This window comes from Vulpes vulpes, chromosome 2, assembly GCF_048418805.1.
Source record: "Vulpes vulpes isolate BD-2025 chromosome 2, VulVul3, whole genome shotgun sequence".
NCBI classification, from domain to species: Eukaryota; Metazoa; Chordata; class Mammalia; order Carnivora; family Canidae; genus Vulpes; species Vulpes vulpes.
This window is the reverse complement of record NC_132781.1, coordinates 86,195,454-86,214,958: the sequence shown is the minus strand read 5'-3', so window position 1 is coordinate 86,214,958 and position 19,505 is coordinate 86,195,454. Positions and strand designations below refer to the sequence as shown.

The following is a 19,505-nucleotide window of genomic DNA, read 5'->3' as shown; positions in this document are numbered from 1 at the left end:
AGCGCTCAGTGCTGAGGGGCGAGGCTGGCCCGCGGACGCCCCGCCCCTGCCGGGGGGCTCCGGCCTCTGATTGGCCTTCCACAGCCCGGCCCCGCCTCCCCACTCGGAATCCGGGTACCTCGCACGTAATCGGACCTCTTGCTTCTGATTGGCTCCCCAAGGCCCCGCCCCCCTACGGGCAGCCACTCGGCAGGCGCCCCGCTCTGAGTGGCACCTGCGGCGGGTCGGTCCCTCCCCCACCCCGACCCCGGCCGCCCGGTGTCCCGGGAATGCGCGGGGCTTGCGGCTCTCGGAGCGGCCCTCCCAGCGCCGCGGGCCCACGCGCTCCTCCGACCCGCGGGCACAGCGCACGGGGGGGGGGGCGGGAGGCGGGGCCGGAGCCCGAGCCCCTCCCCCTGGAAGCCGCGGCGCCCCCGCCCCGCCCCCCGAGGGTACCCCCCCAGCAGGTGCAGCACACACCTGCAGGTACCCCCCCGCCCCCGCAGGTGCCACCCCCCTGCAGGTGCAGCATCCCTCCTCAGTGGGTACCACCCCCCAGGGTACCGCATCCACCCCCCCTGCAGGTACAGCACGCTGCCCTCTGGGTGCCACCCCCCTGCAGGTGCAGCATCCCTCCTCAGTGGGTACCACCCCCCAGGGTACCGCATCCACCCCCCCTGCAGGTACAGCACCCTGCCCTCGAGTACCCCCCCCACAGGTATCGCACCCATCCCTGCAGGTGCAGCACCCGTCCCCCGGGGGGTCACTACGCCCGCCCTGGCCCCCCGGGAGGTTCCCGAGCCTCTGCCTTCCCACCTGCTTCCCCCATTAGTGCCTCCTCTCTGCTCTCACCTCCAAGGAGCAGGGCCGTGTTTTGGCGGCCGTGGTAGACCCTCTTCTCTGGAAATCCCTTCAGGGTGTCAGGCGGGCCTTGACCAGCGCGGTTCAGGGGACCCACAACCCAAATCTGACTCCCGGCCCAGGACGCTCAGCTTGCTGGTCCCCGCCCAGCTCCTCACGGCGGCCTGGCCTCAGTGGCGGGTCTGCTTCTCCACTTTCTGCTCTTCTGGGGTCAGGACATGGGGACAGAGGCCCCTTTCCACCCACGCCACCGCTTTTAGAAAGACTATTTGGTAACCTGCCCTTTCATGTTCTTTTTAAATCATCTCTATACCCAACGGGGCGTAAACTCAGGACCCCGAGATCAAGAGCACCAGGCCCCACCCCCTGAGGGCCCCCCACCCCTACATCTACCAAATTTTAATAAACTCTCATTGCTTATTTTGGGTGCCATGAAAAGTGGTACAAAGGGCAGGTATTTTTAGACTACACACTGCTCCAGGGTGGAGGCCCAGGCCCTGGCAGCTGTGCTTCGGGGAGGGAGTCCCTGTGAGCCCGCGGAGCCGGGGCGCAGATGTGAAAACCCCGCATCTCCAGCCTGCCTCCTCAGGAAAGAGCCACCCCCATGTAACACAGCCGAGTGCGGCAGACAGTTCCGTCCGAGCTGTCATCCGGATCACAAACCCTCCACGATGGGGTCCGCAGCAGGTCACGCAGCTGGTCCGGCTCCTCCTGACTCTGCAAGGTGTGCCAGCGCGCCAGGTGCTTGAGGACGCCGGGGAGACCGGAACCGGGGCTGTTGCAGGGAGGCGACTGTAGTTAGTATTTTCAGCGTGGTGTGAAGTCTGTCAGACCATCAGACCTCAGCTGAGGGGACGGGGCTGCTCAGACCGCAGACACCGCCCACCTCACCGCTGCTCACGGAACGCTGCCCGCTGGCTCTTCCCCGTGCAAGGGGTCCCACCCTGGGGACAGGACAGTCTTTTCAACTGTCGCAATGGGATTCCACGGACCCGAGAACCCCCTGGAACAACGCTTGCATGGAGCGGACTCCCCTGTTCCCACAAGGCCACCCCACGTGGGGTGAGCGCTCGGGCCTCAGCCCGGGCCAGCAAGAGGGACATGGCTCGCGTCCCGGCAGTCAGGTCGGGAATCAGGTGGGGAATCAGTGCCGAGCATGTTCCCTCCGAACATCGCCAAAGAGGAATTTCTGGAGGCCGTCCTAGTTCTCTTTAAGTTCTGGGGTCTTATTTTCAATCACCACAAAATATCTTCTAGCAAGAGATGTGTGATAATACAATTTTCTTTATTAAAAATAATTTACAGCATCAATAACATATACACAATTGTCATCAACTGAACTCTGCCTCCGATATATTTTTATACAATACTTGACATTATTGAACTTAAAACTGTTACACTGTTTTGTTGGCTTTAAATAATAGACAATGATTTATAGTTACTTGAGATACATGGTTTCATAGTCATATATTATATGTAAAATTGATAGAAACATCGGCACTATCACACAGGAGGGGAGGAAGCCTAACAGAGCCTCCCTGTTCCCCCTCCATCACCCCAAGTCAAACTAAGGTCAACACCCAGTGTCTGAGCACCTTCCCCTACACCCACAGGCAGAGACCGTGGTCTTCATACAACCACAGAGAAACGTCAGGCCGGCGGGCTGTCCTCCTGCCAGCCCCCCAGGAGGCACCGACGGCGGCGGCGCGGCTCCCTCATCCCGGGGTCAGTGGGAGCAGCAACACTGAGGCAGGAAACGTGGCAACGGCAGGTGGCTTTGTTTTCTTGGGATGAAAAGCTGCTGCTGTGCTAACGCCTCTGACGTCAGCCTCCAGGTCACACCCTCGTGTGCTTCTCACGCGCCTAGTATGCTCCCTTCCTACGATACTGTGCATTTTTTGAAACACCAAATTACCCAGATGTAGCCAACAAAGGAGGTAAATAAAACAGTAAAAGCAAGAGATGACCCCTCTCTGCCAACAGAGCGTGTGGCTGGGGCAGGGCTGTGGGGCTGCGGGCACAGCGGGTGGGCACACGGGACAGTGACATGCACCTGCGCATCCGCCCGCAGCCACGCAACACAGGGCAGCCTGAGATGGCACGACGCGTCCCCATGAGGCGCCCGGAGCCACCTCCTCCTGTCCGGGGACACTTGGGACTCGTCCACTTACCCCACCCAATTCATGTTTTCATGTAAATTAAACACACGCACGGACAGATACACGCTGTAACAACGTATCAAGAACACAACAGAAGGTACCACAGAAGTTGTTATAGAAAATTTAAATAAAGAAGGGAAATCGTGTCTTCAGACCGCAGTCCCCGTGATTGTCTAAACACACACGCACAGACTATGCCCAACGGGCGCGTGGGAGTGCGAGCGTGCCAAGCTCTCAGTGGTCTGCAGCCCCTGCTCTGCTAGTTGCAGCTGAAATTCAGCGAACAGTCCTTCTGGGCCACGCGGGCGACTGGGTCAGAGGAAGATCTCCAAGTGAAAACAAAACAAAACAAAACAACTCTACAATTTACCTTTTGGCTGCTAAGTTTAAGTTCTTAATTAAAAAAAAAAAGGTATAGGACTTTCTGGAATTAATTATCCAACCTTTTTCTTAAAAGTCACCAAACGTCTTATAGACTGAACACTTGCTGCGGTGAAGGGACATGCAGATGGAGAAAGCGGAGTCTCCAGGCGGCAACAATTTAAGTGTTTTATCCTGATAGTCAGCTTTGGTTAAAACAAAAACATAACTAATAGAATCATGCATCCCAGGTAAAATACGGATTCAGAATGACAGGAAATCAATTTTAAATAATTAAGAAATAATGTTTAAAAGATGCTTAGAGTTGAGCATCAAGCATATAATTTAGGGTGGATAATTTAAGAGCCTAGAGGAAATCATTTTAGCATTTACTGATCGAGCTCTCTTTAGCAACTATAAGGGAGTGTGGAATTTTGGTTAATGACACCTAAAATAATAGGTCCTAGGAAGTAACAGTGTCACATAACGTGAGCAACATGATCTGACCCAACTGATGTCCTGATGTCACACCATCTGAGGCTGGCGAGCACGTCACAGCAGCAAATCATGTAACAACATGAGCACGGGGCGCCACCCGGGCCGCTCCACGTCCACATGAGGGGGCCGTGGCCAGACGGCACAGGGTGTCGGGGCCGCGTCGCGCCCCCGTCAGACCGACTCTAGGGTAAGCCTGGCTGGATCACAAACAATGGACGCCAACCATGTCCCGCTCAAGTCTGACAGAGGATGAAAGTATCGGAAAGTTCACGTGCGAATCAGAGTCCAGCGTCCACAGTCTGGGGTCTCACCTGGCTTCTGACTTCCCAACTGCTGGTCTGAACCAACAAACAGCAGCGCACGGTTTTACAGGCGCGGACCTAAACGACCTCAGGAAGGTTATTCGTGTAAGAATCTTCAACACGAGTTCAAATTCTGCCTTTATTTACAAAATGGTCCGATAAAATACCCCGGGACTTACGCCTCTCCCACAGCACACCTCACACGTTGATTTTAGCAATGTTAATAGCACCATTCGTTTATTATTTAAAATCAGGAAGATTTCATTTCAGTCACTATGATGATTCATTATCATTTACACCCACGGTGAGACCGCCGAGCGCGCGGGACGTCTGCAGCTCCAGAGCAAAGATCCCTGGTCCAGCCTGAAAGGCTTCCCTGCGGTTAGCAGTTCTGACAGGTATCCGCGTGGAGTAGATACTATGAAAATTTTCGTGCCACAAAGTTTAATAATCCTCCGTGTCTGTACAACGTCACTTCCACGTCATTTTCGAAAGCAGCAATCACGCTGAATACTTTGCCAGTGCTTGTCTTCAAACAAACAGAAACAGCCCCCGTGAGTGGTGAAATCCTCCCAGCGTCCCCAGCGCGCGCACCACCGGTCTTCAATTTCCACGACCACACCTGCCACACGCTCGGAAACCCTCGTCCTGCCTGGAAGTCCTGCCACAGCTAAGTACACAACGGGGGTTCTCATCCCCGTGTCTCAGACTCAAGCTCACGACCCCAAGATCAAGACCCGAGTGGACGTCGGGGGTCGCCGCTGGACCGCCTGCCCTGCCCGGGCGCCCCTCCGTCCCCCTTTCTCAATGACAAGTCCCACATCACGTAGAAGAGCAACTCACACGACGGAGACCTTGGCCTCCAAGTGAGGGGAGTCGCACCGCTCCTGCTCCTCTCGGTCCCTTATCTAACGCCCGCCACTCCGCCCTGTCCCGCAGCGAAGTCTGCGTCCCTGCAGCCAGCACCTTCCTGTGTTCTGGACTAAGGACCTGTGCTCCCTACGTTCCCTCAGAGGCCAGCTACGTCAGCATGGGTTCACCGCGTTACGCTACGACTGACGTCAGCGTGCAATTCACGACCATCCCTTCTATTCCATCTGCAACCCTCTCGCTGATGTGCACGACGCCGTCACAGACTTAGTCTCACAGATACCTTTATACTTAACGTTAGTCCAGGAGACAGCTCTTCAGGAAACGTTAAGGAAAATGTTTCTCTGCCGGAGAGGCCCAAGGACTCTGCGTTTTCTCCCGGAAGGAACTGAAGTGGAACTATGCCGATTCCAATCAAATGATCTTTGTGAATCTTTTCATAACTTTCAGCCAAAACAGCTTTCACGCCCTGTAACAAATGTGCATTTTACTTCTTCCAACCATTTCTTGAAAGTGGCTTTTTTGGGCCATTTTTAAGGGAAAAAATTCTACTTGTGGCCTTTCGATAAAGCTTCTTAACCTCACAGCACACGCTAGAGGTCAGTGCTGCATCAGAGCATGCACAGATCACTCTTCTGTATCTGCAGGTGGCTTCCTGACTTCTGCCCCCCCCAGGCTCGGGGCGGGGGGGGGTGCCCCGGTGCTCACTCACTCTCTCTCGCTCTCAGACTGCCACTAAATACAGAAATAAAGGAGGACGCCCCACGGCAGCAGAGGAAATAGGAGGTGTGGATTCTACAAATACTTAGAGGATGAGGGACCTTAAGCAGACAACGCCCAACTACAGAAACCACAGACTCCATCTACAGCCCGACACGAGTGAGGCTTGGGTCAGTTTGTGACGATAAGATCCTATTCTCTGCAGAAAACCAGCCAGAGGCTCTGGGCCCAGCTTCTCCACTTTCCTACCATTCTCCTAAGGAGCTCTTGGACCTCCTCCAGCCACATCTTCCTCCTTGCTGCCACCCTAAAATTTCAATGCCACAAACACGTACTGTGTGTCTATTTCAGTATTACGTGTACACCTGTCCTTTATCCATAAAAACAGTATGATTCTTTTAATGCCCAGGAATCAGTTCTCACCCCAGTGAGCACCATCACCTGACGCGAATGGATGCCCTAGACCGCCGGGCCCCGGGCCCCATGTGGGCAGGGAATCGGGCAAGACGTGAGAGTGTACACCTGCACATACTGACCCACGGGGCTCGCCCAGTGAAGCAGGCAGGTGGTCGTCCAGCCATCCACGGTAAGGCCCATCACCCGACAAAACCCAGGCAACACCCCCGGCTTATGAGCAGCGCTCAATGTCTAACCAAACAGACAGCCTAGGGTCAAATATAGGCAAAGCCTCCAACATTAAAAACAGAAAAAACATCAGAAAAAAACGGAACCTGAATCTGTAACTAATGTTCACAATAGTGATAATATCTCAGCAAGATGAGAGAAACTGGCTTATTGCTACAACTCCTTCGAGTATTTACATCTTTAGGGGGGAAACAAAAGATTCAAGAATGACGCGCAGGGATCCCCGGGTAGTTCAGCTGTTTGGCACCACCTTCATTCAGCTCAGGGCGTGATCCGGGATAGAGTCCCGCATCGAGCTCCCTGCATGGAGCCTGCTTCTCCCTCTGCCTGTGTCTCTCTCATGAATAAATAAAATCTTAAAAAAAAAAAAAAAAAAAAAAAGAATGACGTGTGCACAATTACGTGATCTGACCGCCTGGCGTGGCCGCCTCTTTCCAGCCACGGTTGCTCTGAGGGGCGTGAGTGAGCCTGGGAGGAGAGCAGGAGAGCCCTGGTCCTGAGGATATCTCCAGCGCCCCACCCCCCCCCGCCCCCTGCACTTCAGCAAAGGCACGGGTGCACGAGAAATGCCCTCCCTGCAGGCGGCCAGGCTCTGTCATCTCCTGGGGAAGCCTGGCCCCTCAGCCCACCTGGGACTCTGTGAACCCCCGACTGGGGAGCAAGTACAACTCTCAGTGGACCTGAATGATCAGCATTACAGAGCGTCAGTTCCAGACTGGCCTCCTTTCCCTGCACCGTGCTGACATCCTCAAGAAAGACTGATGTAGAGTCAACCTGACTCACCAATCGAGTTCCAAATAAGCATAAAAAAATCCAAATGAGCAAAACAAACTCTGAAAAGATGTTACTCACAAAAGAGAACATTTAAACTCAAGTTTAAGAAGATAAAAGCGAAGCATCAGTACCAGCAGATACGGTCCTTTGGCAGCCCAGTCTCTGGAGTTCCCGGAACCGTATTTTTTTCCTGCTAAAATGATCAGCGGGACACCATCCTTCTGGTACAGCTCCGCAGCCTCAAACACATCTAGCTGTGGATGGAAGACAAACACAAGCACCTTCAGTTTGCTCTGGGGTCCAGGTGGCCACTGCCTAAATGCTCGTGTGCAAACTTACCGTCTGTCCTGATGGGAAATGAATTGTTTTGGGAGCTGGTTTCCCAAGGAACTTATTAAACAGCTTGATGTTCGCAAACGTGCCTCTGGTCATCACGGCATCGTTGCCTCTGCGGGCCCCATAGGAGTTGAACTCACGAGGAGTAAGGCTGCAAGGAAGTCGTGAAGCCAGTTTCATTTCAGATGGAAAAACCATCACGCATTATTGGATCATAAAACTTACTCAGAAACACTTTTTATTGCAGAAAATTTCAAGCATATACAAACGTGGAGAAAACACAACAGCCAACACCTGGCTGCCTGTCATCATTGAGCTGTGGCCGTGGAATCCTGTTTCTTTTATAATTATCCCCTAGCAGGTGATTTTGAAGCAAACTCAGATAACATATTTTAACCGTACAAATCTCTTTCTCTAAAATATATGAAGTCTTAAAAATACTATCTTGATACCACTCCCCGCCCCCCCCCCAAAAAAACCCACAATTTCTTCCTATCACGTGGCCAGTCAATATTTCAAATGCCTCCCAATCTGAAATCAGTCATTTCTCCACCTCTGGTAGCTCAAGCAGCTTTCCTGCTGCCTGAGAACAGACACTCCCAGGAAACACCTCCCAGGTCAAAATGCCATAAAGGCAATATTATCCACCCCTTTCCAGAAATTCACCTTGTGCTATTTGGCTTTTACTAAAAACCCACACAACACTAGGATGGTAACAGCTTTTCTTTGGAAAAGTAAAACTCTCTTTAGATCGTTCAGTCAGTGCAAACAAGTACGAATGCAGGTCTTTCTTTTTAAAAATGCCATGTAAGGGCCCCCCAGGGGCTCAGGGGTTGAGCACCTGCCTTCAGCTCAGGGCGTGATCCTGGAGTCCTGGGATCGAATCCCGTGTCGGGCTCCCTGCAGGGACCCTGCTTCTACTTCTCCCTCTGCCTGTGTCTCTCGTGAATAAATAAAATCTTTTTAAAAAATTTAAAAAAAACAAAAACAAAAAAGAACCCACCCAGTAGTCACATATTTGAGAAAAGCAGGGACTTTTTTTGGTGGATGTTATGTCATAATTATGACCAAGATAGAAATCATAACCAAAAAATATTTAAAAACCTATTTCTCAATACTACAAATAAAAGCCATGCATGTAACAGATTCATTTTTATCAAGTTCTATCAAATGGAATTGCTATTTGCAACTTCTACCAAAAAGTGTTTAATTCATACCAAGCTACAGTTAACCAGAGGAAAAAATTCAAACACAAACTTCACAATAGCACTGATGAGACTATAAGCAGAGCCACAGGCACGAGGATGTGTGCGACCACGTTACGGGGTACAGATTTTTTACACGATATTTTGATGAAAAGTCATCACTCGAACAGCTCTAGCATCTAAGGCAGCGGTGCAGAAAATTCTGCTCTTTGCAAAAAACTTTGTCTTGATAACAGAGCAACTCCACATCGTCAATCGTGTAGAAATGAGATAAAATCTTCCTAGGTTTACACTTCCATCTCCCACTACAATGACGTTTACGTCCTCTTCTATTATTCTTGTAAAACTTTTTTTTTTTCTTTTTTTTATTCTTGTAAAACTTTAAGCTCAATGGGCAGAAACTCATGGTCTTCTGATTTGATACAGATGAAGCCCAGGCTCATGTACACGTATTACAGTCCACAAAACACACATTTAAATTTTGGACTCCAAGGATGGGGAAGCCGTTAGGCTTCATCTGGGGTCAAACAAAGCTGACTGTTCAATAAAGTAGTATTAAAAAAAAAATCTCACTTCCAATCAATTGTTCAGTCTGCTGCAAGGGCTCAATCTAAAGGAGCAAATTCAATTTCTAAAGTTATAAGGAAATGCAGCTACGACGGGAACCCCAGTTAGCGTTCAGGTCAAAGAGCAGTGATCAGACACCCGTGACGGTGGCCTACGCAGCGGAACCCCAAACTACACGGGCGCGTGGGCGCCAACCCCACACACAGTCGAACATCTGCATGTGAGTTTCCACTCCCAAACACTTACTACCCTCCTGTTGACCAGACTACCCTTACCTATGACACCTCTTCCGGGTCACACGTTTTGACCTCTGTTCCTACAAGTCAGCAGAGAATGAAAATGCACAAGGAACAAACAGACTTACAGTCCTGGACTACGTGTATCAAAACCGACCTGAGTCTGCGCGGGTCCACACGGTTCCGACTCACACGGGCCCGGAGCTGCACACCTACCCTCTGTTTGTCAAGTACTTGGCAGCAGCACTGCTCCTGGCGATGCTCCCTGCAGGCGATATGTGGTCGGTGGTGACCGAGTCTCCCAGGTACAGCAGGACGTGGGCATTCTCAATAGGCTGCAGGGCAACTGGCTCTTTGGTCTAAAAGGTAAAAACAGTTAAAGGCATTTACTCCTGAGGGTTTTTTAGTTCATAACAACCTTGAAAAGATCAACGCGTAAAACTATACTTACAAGCTTATCAAAAAACGAAGGACATCTGATATAAGTGGACTTTAAGTCCCATGGAAACAAAACTGAATCCGGTGCTTCTAAGGAATTCCACCGCTTATTTCCCATCTGTGAATTTGATTTTGGTTGGTGAACAAAACGAAAAGATAAAATGGAGTCAGAAAACAGAGGCTCACAAAAATGTTGGAGGGAATTAAAAAGGCCTTACTCACTGGGAAAGGAAGCTAAGATCTAGATGTAATGTTCTAGAACATTACAGCATTTTGGGCAGAATGAATGAAGATTTACTCATCAAATTCCAACACAGTGGATTTTCACAAATACCCCAAGATTAAGTTTTAATATAAAACTTTAAAGAATCCAAAACAAGGGTCAAGGGTTTAAAAAGAGCTACCCATGCAGCTAAGAACAGACTGCGTGGTCGCGCGTGCGGTGATCTTTAGGAACACGGCTAAGGGATAACCCTCTGCTTCTTTCAACACGCGTGTCCCCCACACGGCATCGGTCCTGCCTGCAAACCACACGGGGTCTCACCACTGCCCCGCACCGCCACCACGACCAGCAGCCTCCCCGCACGCTGGGCAACCCACCTGCCCAGCTCTGGGTCTGTCCTCCTGTTTATTTAAGTTAAAGTAGGCTCCGCACCCGAGGTGGGGCTTGAACTCACCACCCTGAGAAAACGAGTCCCACGCACCCCTGCTTCTGTCCAGCCCCCTCCCGCCACGTCCTCCACAGGACCGAGCAGTCCTGACGCACGCTCCTCTGTCCACAACTCGCAGAGGCTTCCGTCACTTCCTCAAGGACTCCATGTAACCAACGGCCCAACGCCTGGTCTGTAACCTCGTCCTCAGCACCTCCTGCCAGGCCCCTAATTTCCTGTGCGCTTGCCGCCCCGGCGCCCTCATCAGGGCTCCCCGAGGCCTTTCCCGGTGGCTCTGCACTTGGCCCAGGCACACGGAAACGCCTCCTCCAAAGTCCTGCTCAAGACACGTCCTGCTGTCGACCACCTACGACCGCCTGCGATCTACGGCTCAGATTTTGGTCAATCTGCACGTTTCCAAAGCACCTCTCACTTCTTAACATATTGGGAAATTTTCCTAATAATCTGTTTACAGTTCACTGCCTGCCTCTCTGGGTGAGAATTCTGTGCCGTGCTCCTGGATATATTCAAAACATCCAGAAGGGTGCCTGGCATATAGTAGGGGCCCAATAGTGTCTGCTCGGTGAATACCTCTTCTACTCTCAGGGCTCTGTCAGTGTGAACACATGCATTTGCGTGTAGGTGCACACAACCTCTCTGGGACGATGTGTGAGCAAGTGACGCCTGCCTGCCTCTGAGGGGCGGGAGGGACACTCTACTGCTTCCTCTCGCATCTTTTGAACCTGAACCATCTGAATGGGAAGAGAGACGGGCAGCTCCTGTGAATCCCGCCCGTATCCACTTCTAAAAAGCAAAGATCAGTGCTAACACTCTAAGCTGTTCTCCCAGATACTAGGTTCCAAATACAAAATGATTATCACTTATTAAAAACCATGTTCAAAATAATGTGATTTCAATTTTTATTAAATTCAAAAAGACACAAGAAAGAAACACCTCCGTTTATTAAACTACTTAAGAAACAAGTGAGCTGGGGATCCCTGGGTGGCTCAGTGGTTTAGCGCCTGCCTTTGGCCCGGGGCGCGATCCTGGGGTCCCGGGATCGAGTCCCACGTCTGGCTCCCGGCATGGAGCCTGCTTCTCCCTCCTCCTGTGTCTCTGACTCTCTCTCTCTTTCTATGTCTATCATAAATAAATAAATCTTAAAAAAAAAAAAAAAAAGAAACAAGTGAGCCTCTAACCTCCATCTTCTCTTTCAGAGCTTTAAACATGGACAGTACAACCCGCTCTTCCTCCATCTGATGGACCTCCTCTCGGCTGGGCCAGATGTCCTGCAGGTAAATGCTCCTGCCAGTAGGGTCTGTGCCTGGAGAGAACACGGGAACACGGTAACATCAACGTTAGTATAAAAAATAATTCTCTGGGGGCGCCTGGCTAGCTCAGTCGGTTGAGTGTCTGCCTTTGGCCCAGGGCATGATCTCGCAGTTGGGGGATCAAGCTCGACGTCGGGCTCCCAGCTCAGCAGGGGGTCTGCTCTCTAAAATAAATAAATCTTAAAAACAAAAAATAGTAATTCCTTCAAGCTGTTCAGATATTTTCAGAGACCTATCCCAGAAACCAAGTAAATCACAGGAGTGCTTCAGACATAAGCAGCTAAAAAAACTAAGTAGTTGTGCATTTTATACTCTTCCTCTGAATACAGAGATGAGTGACTGCATGATAGGATTTCCTGAAATACTTAACAGAGTACATGGTCTTGGAAGTGTCCCAGTTTGCAAAAAGCATGTGCAGTTATGTCTGTATACGTGCAAAGGAAGAGATACCTAGAGGCTCCGTCTGGAAGTCTATATTCACCGTGCCCGCTATGGCGTACGCTACCACCAAGGGTGGAGAGGCAAGATAATTGGCACGAACACAATCACAAAGCCGGCCTTCAAAATTTTTGTTTCCAGATAAAACTCCACAAGTAACCAAATCGCCCTGAAAAATATACACAAATATATATATTCAATTCAAAAGATGGTGCAAATTCAGGTAATCATACACATGCAATCTCAAATATTACATGTCTGAGACCAAGATAACTGAAAAAGCACATAACCAATTATTAGGCAGAGAACTATCAAAGCCTCTAAATACTAATTTGCTACCTCATTAAAGGGTTATTTCAAGGATCTAAAAATGATTCTTTCAATTATTTTAAGATCCAGTCTTCCCAACAGGTGCAAGGACTACAGGACTATAAATACATCAGTACATACTTTCTATAATGTAACAACAGAACATGGTGAAGGAAACCCCTTCAGATGCGTCACTGATCCACACATTTTTACCTGTTTTACTGCACTTAAAACGGCTTCTGGCAAGGGTGCTGTATTCCCCACACATGTTGAGCATCCATAGCCGACAATTTCGAATCTGTATTTGAAAAAACAAACCTGAGTGAACGGAAGGCCGTAACAGCTGTAAAGGAAGGGCAGGTCTCATCTTTCACTCCCGTCCCGGTCATGAGACTACCGGACACGCAGATTAACCCTTGTCAGTAGGTCTGGCTATCAGGCTGGCTGTCTCTCCTGGGCGCAAGAACGCAGACACTTAGAGCATCCCCAAGGTAGATGTGCTTGTCTAACCACGACACGAAACCCGCACGACGCACAGGGCACTGGCCAAACGTGACTCGCGGGGGCTCTAAGACGCCCACTGGAACACCAATACCGCTGCTTGCAGGGGGCGTAAGCTGGCTGGACAGTGCAGCGAGGCCTCGGCAGGGACCCTGTAGCCAGGAACGCCGAAGCGAGGAAATCTCTTAATTCTTGACCAACCAAAACACAAAAATACCTGCTAAAAAATGCCAGGCATAACCCTCAAAAAAAGCTGCTCTTCTAAAAGCAAAAAAAATGTTTTAATTTGCCAATCTTGCAAAAGAACTGATGATTTGTGTAAAGTAAAACAGTTTTCAAAACACACAGCCGACATCAATTATTTTTTCTGAGTCTGTGAGAAACAGGAAAGTTATTTTCTACAAAGTTCAGGGATAACTTAACTCAAGCTTGACAGACCCGGTAACCTCCCAATCTCTCCATTAATGACGCTGCCTGGAACATGTCACTCTTTCTGAAAACTGACCTCCACAAACCCAAGATAACGTACTCCCTGTGCCGCCCCGCATCCGCGTCTGTCTTTACATCCGGGTCCTAGAGACCAGTCCTGCGGCGGCTCCTTGAATCTGCCCCCTCCCCCGCCCCGTCTGCTGAGGGAGGGGCCTCGGACTGCGTGGTAAGCGCAAGGTACCAAAGCCTATTTTTCCCGACTTCTCTTTGCCCATGAAAGGCTCTGACAGCGGCTTCGATCACTGCGGGATCTGCAGGTCCACATGCACAGCAGCGACCCAGCGGTGACCGCCACTCACCCGAGCTTACTGAGATACGGTAACACTCCGCTGGAACTGAGGTAATGTGTAACCATCCCGCTGCCTGGAGATAGACTTGTTCTTATGTACGGTTTCACATGCAGCCCAGCGTCCACGGCTTTTTTAGCCAGAAGACCTGCAAGGTAAACAATGATGCGTTAGGGCAGTGCCCGGCAGGTCAGTCTGCAACTCATTAAGGGTCGAAGTCCAAACGCATGAATTTGCTGTTGTTACCGTGTCCATTTTACTCTATAAATTGGTTTCATTTAAAATAAAAAACTATACTGATATACCAGCCTTTACACTGTGAATTCAAGTACAGCCCGAAGCCACAGCATCATGAACACATGGGAAAAATAGGATATATAATAATATTACGCACACACAACACGTATCACTAACTGAGCCACCAGGCCATCATAATAAACAGCACTCGCTACACAAGACTATATACAATTATCGACTGTGCTATGTACATACAACACACTGTGTTCTTTTACAACCCTTGTCAACAATCTTTTACTTCCTTCTGTTCTCAGTGGACTGTCCCGCACGGCTGTGATCACCCAACAAGACACCTGCTAATTAACTCTGCTCTAGCTTAACAGAAACAGCAATAATGACCTAAAACTAACAGACATGTAAATTATAATAAAAAGAACTTACCTTCTGTGTGGTAAAAACACAAGAACATAAAATCAAACCTCAAGCTCCATTAGACCCGATTAGAATCTCAGGAAGTCTCCGATATCAAACACGATCCCAATACCCATGGGTAATCTAGGAAGGGGACTTTGGAAAGGGACAGCCTACCTGCGGCGAGCATGACGGACGGGTTACAGTTATTGGTACAGCTGGTGACCGCGGCCAGGACCACAGACCCGTGAGACAGCGTGTACTCGCTTCCTTCGTAACGAATAGAGACGTAATCCTTCTGCTTCTCAGCGGCAATCTGGAACCCTTTAAATCCCACCTACGCAAACGTACACAGAAACACAAATAGTCTGGGTACGAATAGAAAAACACACCAGCAGAAAGTACAGCAGACCCAACAGGTGGTTTTACGCTTGGAACGCGGACTCAGATGACGGGGAAGGCGCGAGACACCTGCAGCCAGACCTCCGCTGGAGCCGGACTCCGGGCCGTCGCAACAGGAGCCTGTGGCGGGCCTAACTACCGGGATCCGTCTCACGCTCTGCAGCTCCCCGTGCCTTCCTACTACCCATTCTCGGTACTCGGCATGGACACGGCCCTGACGGCTGTATTTACAGGATGCTCGGGCGGAGTGCGTGCAGAGCACGTGACGGAGACCGGCCGGGAGCCGGGAACTGCGACGCCCACCATCCTACGTCACACTGCACAGCTGTGATATGCTCCACACTAGCACAGCAGCGGCACCAACAAAAATTAAGAAATTATAAAAAGGTAGGCTCCAGAAAGAGCACCAGATACAAGTTCTCAGAACAGGCAGTGTCAGCAATTCTCAGAAGTACAGACGCTGAAAGTCAGATGCCGCGTGCTATCCAGGTACAGTCACCAGACCTCATGGGAGCGAGAACCCAGTGTAGTGCGTTTCACCCAAGGGGCCACGGACTCCAAGAACAGTGCTTCGCGTGACGATGCACACCGCACTGTGCAGGCCGTCCCCCACAGGAGCGCCACTGCCATACACACCACTGAGCACCAACATCAGGACTGTGCGATGGACACGTGTCACATCTGACCCTCACCGTGGGTGCGGGCACAAGTTCACCAATGACTGACCAACTGCAGACAGGAAGGCACCGGCAGCTGCTGGTGTGCGCTCACACGTGTGAACACAGCAGCAGCCTGAGTGCAGGCCCCCCTGCGGGTCTCCACCACTCGGCAAAGAAGCACCTGGGCCCTCGCCACTCCGCACAAGAAGCACCTGGGCCCTGGCCACTTGGCACGAGGAATACTGACAAAGGTGGCGGCGCAGTAACCTGCCTTTTCATTCAAGCAAGCTTGGAAGTCACGCTTCATGTCCGTCACAGCAACTCTATCCTGAGGTCTCTTTGGACCACTGACAGATGGAACTATTGAATTCAGATGAATCCGGATCACCTAGGAAACAAGAAGAAAGAGACAAAGAATCAGAATTTGTCAGGTAGAGACAGCAATTTAGCGCTACTTCCTGAAGCAGAGTACAGCCACATTTGTTGTAATGGGGATATACACACACCCCCAGAAATAAAGATTTTAAAACAATCTTGATTAATTTATGAAACAGAACATACAAACATTTGCTAAAAGGGCAGATCAGTGTGTGCACCGCCCCACACCAACCACACTGCCCACACAGAATACTCTGTTGCTCCGATTTCTCTTCCCTGTCGTCACAGATGCCCGACAACACAGCAGATGCCTATGCCAGCTATCAGCCTTCTGCCCCTGGGCTCCAAATTCACCCTTCCCTGCTTTGTGACAACGGAGGGGGCCTGCATGGCGCGAAGTCTGGTCAACACAGGGTGCTGGAAGGACAGAGGACTTTTCTCTTCCTGGTTCCAGAGTGTCTAGTTGGCCAGGCTCCAGCAAGACCTTACTTTCATTCCTTGGCTAAAAAAATGTTATGTTCTTAAAACCCAACCTCCCAACTAGGTTTCTGTGCATTCCTTCTGACATTTCTACCATTTTCCTGTGTCCGTTTTATGTATAATCAGTTCAAATCAAGTTTCTATCCACTGTGGCCTTCACCAATATTTAACAGCGCCATCCACCCTGACCGATTGTAACTGCCACACCTGCTGTGCATGTGCTTTCACTTCATGGATCCAGGTGATCCCTGTCTTTACGTATTTAAAATGAGACTGTCTTGAAATCAATATCCTAATGGGTTTTAGTTTTCTTAAATCTTGTCAGATCCTTAAGAAACAAGTTTCTTTCTTTTTATTATACAATGCAAGATTTTTCCTTTTTCTTATTCTTTCCCTTTATGTCTTTAAAAAAAAAAAATGGACAAAGCACTAAAATAAACAGAGCTGAAAAGGATCAGAAAACAATGAGTAAAGCTAGGAGATCTGCCCAGAGTTCACACAAATTCAGTTCCAGCGGGTGCTACACTGGCCTTCACTACGCCTAGGTGGACCCGTTGATCCACCTAACACATCTGCAACGTGCCGGCCACTGCTCTCGGGGCTGGAGGTGCAGAACTAAACACAGGGACAAAGCTCCTCTCCTGTGCACCTTGCTTGCATTCTGGTGGGGGGAAGAGGCAAACACGTATAGAAATTAACAGATTTCAGGCAGGGACACATGCTATGAAGAAAAATAAAGCTGGGTGAAAAAATGGATTTCTACCCAAGAAAATAGCTTAACAGTTAACCAGACCTACAACACCACCAAATGTGTTTTAGATGCTTATCATAACTCTTAGAAGAAAAGGAATGTCATTAAAATTCAAACTTCCCTGAAAATGAATTTTACTTCAGTATAAATACCCAACAGATGGGAAACACTGGCCAGGTTATAAAATACCTTTAATATTTAAGGTCACAAAACTGTAAATCCCTTTCATAATGATTTTTTTTTTTAAGATTTCATTTATTCATTCATGAGACACACGAGAGAGAGAGAGAGAAAGAGAGAGAGAGAGAGAGGCAGAGACCCAGGCAGAGTTCTCAGAGAAGCAGGCTCCATGCAGGGAGCCCGACGCGGGACTCGATCCCGGGTCTCCAGGCTCACACCCCAGGCTGCAGGCGGCGCTAAACTGCTGCGCCACCGGGGCTGCCCTTTCATAATGATTTTGACAGCATGCAGACGCTAACCAGAGGCAGACGTTACCAGAATGGACAGGTACAGAGCACATCATGGTGCTCTTATCATAAAGCAGAAAAGATTAGAGTGAGAGACTAAAAGTCAAGTTTGTATTTTAAATATTAAAAATTTAGATTAATAAAATGTTGTAAAATTCACTAACAGAAATCTATGTAAACTTAATGAGTAAAATCTAAGCAGAGTCACAAATAATATTAATTGGCTAAATACTAACGACGGTGGACATTTATTGAGCAGTTTCTGGGTGCCTGAAACCATTCTAACACATCTATCTAACGTATTTAACCCATTCAGAACAGCCTCTCGTTTCAGAGCCGAGCAAATGGAGGCAGAGAGGCTCAAGTGGCCACGGCTGCACAGCTGCCGGCATCCAGACCCAGGTGGTTGGGTGACCAGGGGGCTGCTCCTCACGTACCTGGGAGTACGCGGGTTCTCCTGAATTATCCTGGTCATGTCGAAACAATTTCACAGCTTTAAGGTATGTTTCCACTGACTTGAGTTTGGCTTTGTCAAAACCTAAAAAGAAGATTAATAACAAAAACACAGTAAGAAATTTTGAACTCCTGGGGGTGAGGGTGCTGAATTCCAAAGAGCAAGACACAGACACTGCACATTACTAAGTACTCAGAATAGCTTTATAAATTACTACTTTATATTGCTCAAGAGTAGTAAGTTTTACCCTTCATGACACCTGATCAAATACATACTAGCCCCCCCCCTTAGAAGTTACTCAATGACAAGATGAAGAATGCTGAGCCAGTTCTATAAAACTCACAAAACTCACTTATCTTCTGCTAGTTTGCAGAAGATAAATCAATAAGCTCGCATACGATAAATTATCACCCATCGTAAAGGACATTCATTACTTTTTAATATCAATATAATAACCAAAATGAAACTTAGGGGTAGTTTCATGAGCAGAAAGGGGTGGACGAGATCTTCCAGAAGGTAAAAGAACCTACGTGTTAACTACGGGTAGTTCTCTGCAAGCCTCAAGGAAGCACGTGGTGGCGGCTGACTGTATTTCCCAGGCACTGACCCTGAGCTGCGTGTTCTTCTGACAACGTGACAATGCCATCCCTCAGTCAAGAGGCACAATCGACCCCTCGGACCCGAGCAATGTAATTCCTGGCTGGCTGGTGCTCTGTCTCCCAGGTCACCCGCCCTGAAAGTCCACATGGGAGTTGGGATGGACAGTCCCAGCGAGGCACCTGCTGAGGGGTGAGCGACCCTCGGGACCCGGGCTTCACGGAGCAGAGACCAGCTGTGCTAGCTGTGCCACCTCCACTACTGCCCGTGGAAACCATGTCATAATGATCATTGCTGTTTTAAGTTTTAGGGTAATTTGTTACAGAGCAATAGATCATCAAGACACAAGTCATATTAACACGTAAGGGAGAAGGCACCTCCGCCACTTCTCTCAGATGTCCTACCGGCCCAATCCCCTTTATAAAAAGCTCTGTGTTCAAGGAGAACCATTCCCTCCAATGTTCCGAAAGACCATTGTCCATTTTGCCATTTGACCTATTAACTTATAAAAGCTGCTGCCCCAGTGAAGAGTATAGAACACACCCCCTGAATGTACTTATGATCAGAGATTAGCTCAGCAATGGTCTCTAGACAGAGCACCGATCCCCAGCCTCTCGTGTCAGATGGCTCCTCTACTCCTGTTACGGGGACAGCCGTGAGGACGCGCGAGCCCACCTCCCATGAAACTGCAGCCCCAATCGCTACGGTGTGGCA

The 19,505-nt window shown here is 49.5% G+C and overlaps 1 protein-coding gene across 4 annotated transcripts in view; it reads right to left on the bottom strand.

The window, feature by feature from the left end:
• Positions 1 to 2,104: 2,104 nt before the first annotated feature.
• The window catches only part of IREB2 (iron responsive element binding protein 2), a 41,916-nt gene continuing 24,515 nt past the window's right edge, over positions 2,105 to 19,505 (bottom strand). For all 4 annotated transcript variants that reach the window (XM_072749156.1, XM_072749158.1, XM_072749157.1 and 1 more), the window contains 13 exons: positions 18,178 to 18,278; positions 15,936 to 16,052; positions 14,781 to 14,940; positions 13,968 to 14,103; positions 12,892 to 12,976; positions 12,382 to 12,538; positions 11,800 to 11,924; positions 9,964 to 10,068; positions 9,729 to 9,871; positions 7,508 to 7,655; positions 7,300 to 7,422; positions 5,313 to 5,498; positions 2,105 to 4,688 (listed from right to left, as the gene is read on the bottom strand). In XM_072749156.1, the coding sequence (XP_072605257.1) occupies positions 4,578 to 4,688; positions 5,313 to 5,498; positions 7,300 to 7,422; positions 7,508 to 7,655; positions 9,729 to 9,871; positions 9,964 to 10,068; positions 11,800 to 11,924; positions 12,382 to 12,538; positions 12,892 to 12,976; positions 13,968 to 14,103; positions 14,781 to 14,940; positions 15,936 to 16,052; positions 18,178 to 18,278 (1,697 nt within the window). In that variant the 3' untranslated portion in view covers positions 2,105 to 4,577. The remainder of the gene's footprint in view (positions 4,689 to 5,312; positions 5,499 to 7,299; positions 7,423 to 7,507; positions 7,656 to 9,728; positions 9,872 to 9,963; positions 10,069 to 11,799; positions 11,925 to 12,381; positions 12,539 to 12,891; positions 12,977 to 13,967; positions 14,104 to 14,780; positions 14,941 to 15,935; positions 16,053 to 18,177; positions 18,279 to 19,505) is intronic.